Source organism: Fonticula alba (assembly GCF_000388065.1).
Source record: "Fonticula alba strain ATCC 38817 unplaced genomic scaffold supercont2.3, whole genome shotgun sequence".
Classification (NCBI taxonomy): domain Eukaryota; order Rotosphaerida; family Fonticulaceae; genus Fonticula; species Fonticula alba.
In genome coordinates this window covers 800,676-801,746 of record NW_009242973.1, presented here as the reverse complement: position 1 = coordinate 801,746, position 1,071 = coordinate 800,676, and the positions used below count along the sequence as shown (strand labels likewise).

The following is a 1,071-nucleotide window of genomic DNA, read 5'->3' as shown; positions in this document are numbered from 1 at the left end:
GGCAGGCGCGCCCGGTCTCGAGTGGGCCGCGCCGACATGCGGGGCGCCCCGGCCGGGGGTCACGGTTGGGATCATTCTTGCCCCCCCCCCCCCCCACCTTTGTACTCTGCTGGTGTTCTTCCCCACATCCCGGGCAAAGGCCGCGCGCATATTTCACACAGGCAACTGCCCCCGGGCGGCGAAGCGATCGGACTGGCTGTCGCGGGTCATGTAGCCCACAACTGAAAAGACCACCCACAACACTATTCTGTTCTGGATCACGGCGTGACCTCGGGATCACGCGCAAAGGGAAATAGCGATGCCAAGATCTGGTATCCCAGCTGCGCCCCCGCTTGCCGCTCCCTTGCTTGTGCGCGTGCGCGCGCGTGTGTGCGTGGTCCTCTTATGGCAGCATCGGAACATGTGGCCGGAGCGGGGCGAGTCCTGGTCGACGAGCTATGCGGGCGTGTGGGGGGTTCCCTCGCGGCCAGCATGAATGTGGGTGGGCCTGCTGCTGGCTGGTGCCCGGCCGGGGGGGACACACACGCGGTCGGAACCACAGCCGCCGCCGACGCCGCCGCCGCCGCCGCCACTTCTGAGCCATGGCTGCCACGTTCCAGCCCGTGGCCGCGGGCGATCTTCCTGCGCGAGGAGCATCGACTCATCGGGCCGAGCATTGGCATCAAGCGTCGCGACCAAGATCCGCCTCAGCCACTGCCGAGCGAATTGGTCATGAGGGGGGGGGGGGCGGCCGCGGGAGAGGGCCTGCCCGCCACACATGGCTCCGGGAATCTGGTCAATCGGCCGGCCTCTGCCAGGGGAGGGGGACAAGACGCGGCAGGGTCTGCGCGCCACGGCCCACGTTGGGCCCCAGGGGTGCGGGGGAGGCGGCGCGAGGGGTTTCGCAGGGAGAGGGGGGGGGGGGTTGGTGGCCCAGAGGTCTATCAGAGGCCTTTGGGCCGGACGGCGCCCCGGGTGCCGCGTCCTCTTCTCCTGATATTGGCCTTTTGTTTGCGTGTATGCGTCCCTCTCGCTCCGGCTTCGTCCCCCCCACGCCCCATCCGGCCTCCCTTGCCTGTTGCTGATCCCTCC

At 69.0% G+C, this 1,071-nt stretch overlaps 2 protein-coding genes across 2 annotated transcripts in view; one reads left to right on the top strand and one right to left on the bottom strand.

Annotated features, from left to right (window-relative positions):
* Nucleotides 1-382: 382 nt before the first annotated feature.
* H696_01968 (hypothetical protein) lies at nt 383-644 on the bottom strand (the record flags this gene model as incomplete). Its single annotated transcript, XM_009495870.1, has 2 exons — nt 383-435; nt 524-644. 2 exons carry the CDS (start codon nt 642-644, stop codon nt 383-385), a joined length of 174 nt encoding a protein of 57 aa, XP_009494145.1.
* Nucleotides 645-998: 354 nt separating this feature from the next.
* Nucleotides 999-1,071, top strand: part of H696_01967 (elongation factor G) — a gene marked incomplete at its 5' end in the record, with an annotated part of 3,824 nt that continues 3,751 nt past the window's right edge. The window contains one exon of the mRNA XM_009495869.1: nt 999-1,022. Within this exon, the coding sequence (XP_009494144.1) occupies nt 999-1,022 (24 nt within the window). The remainder of the gene's footprint in view (nt 1,023-1,071) is intronic.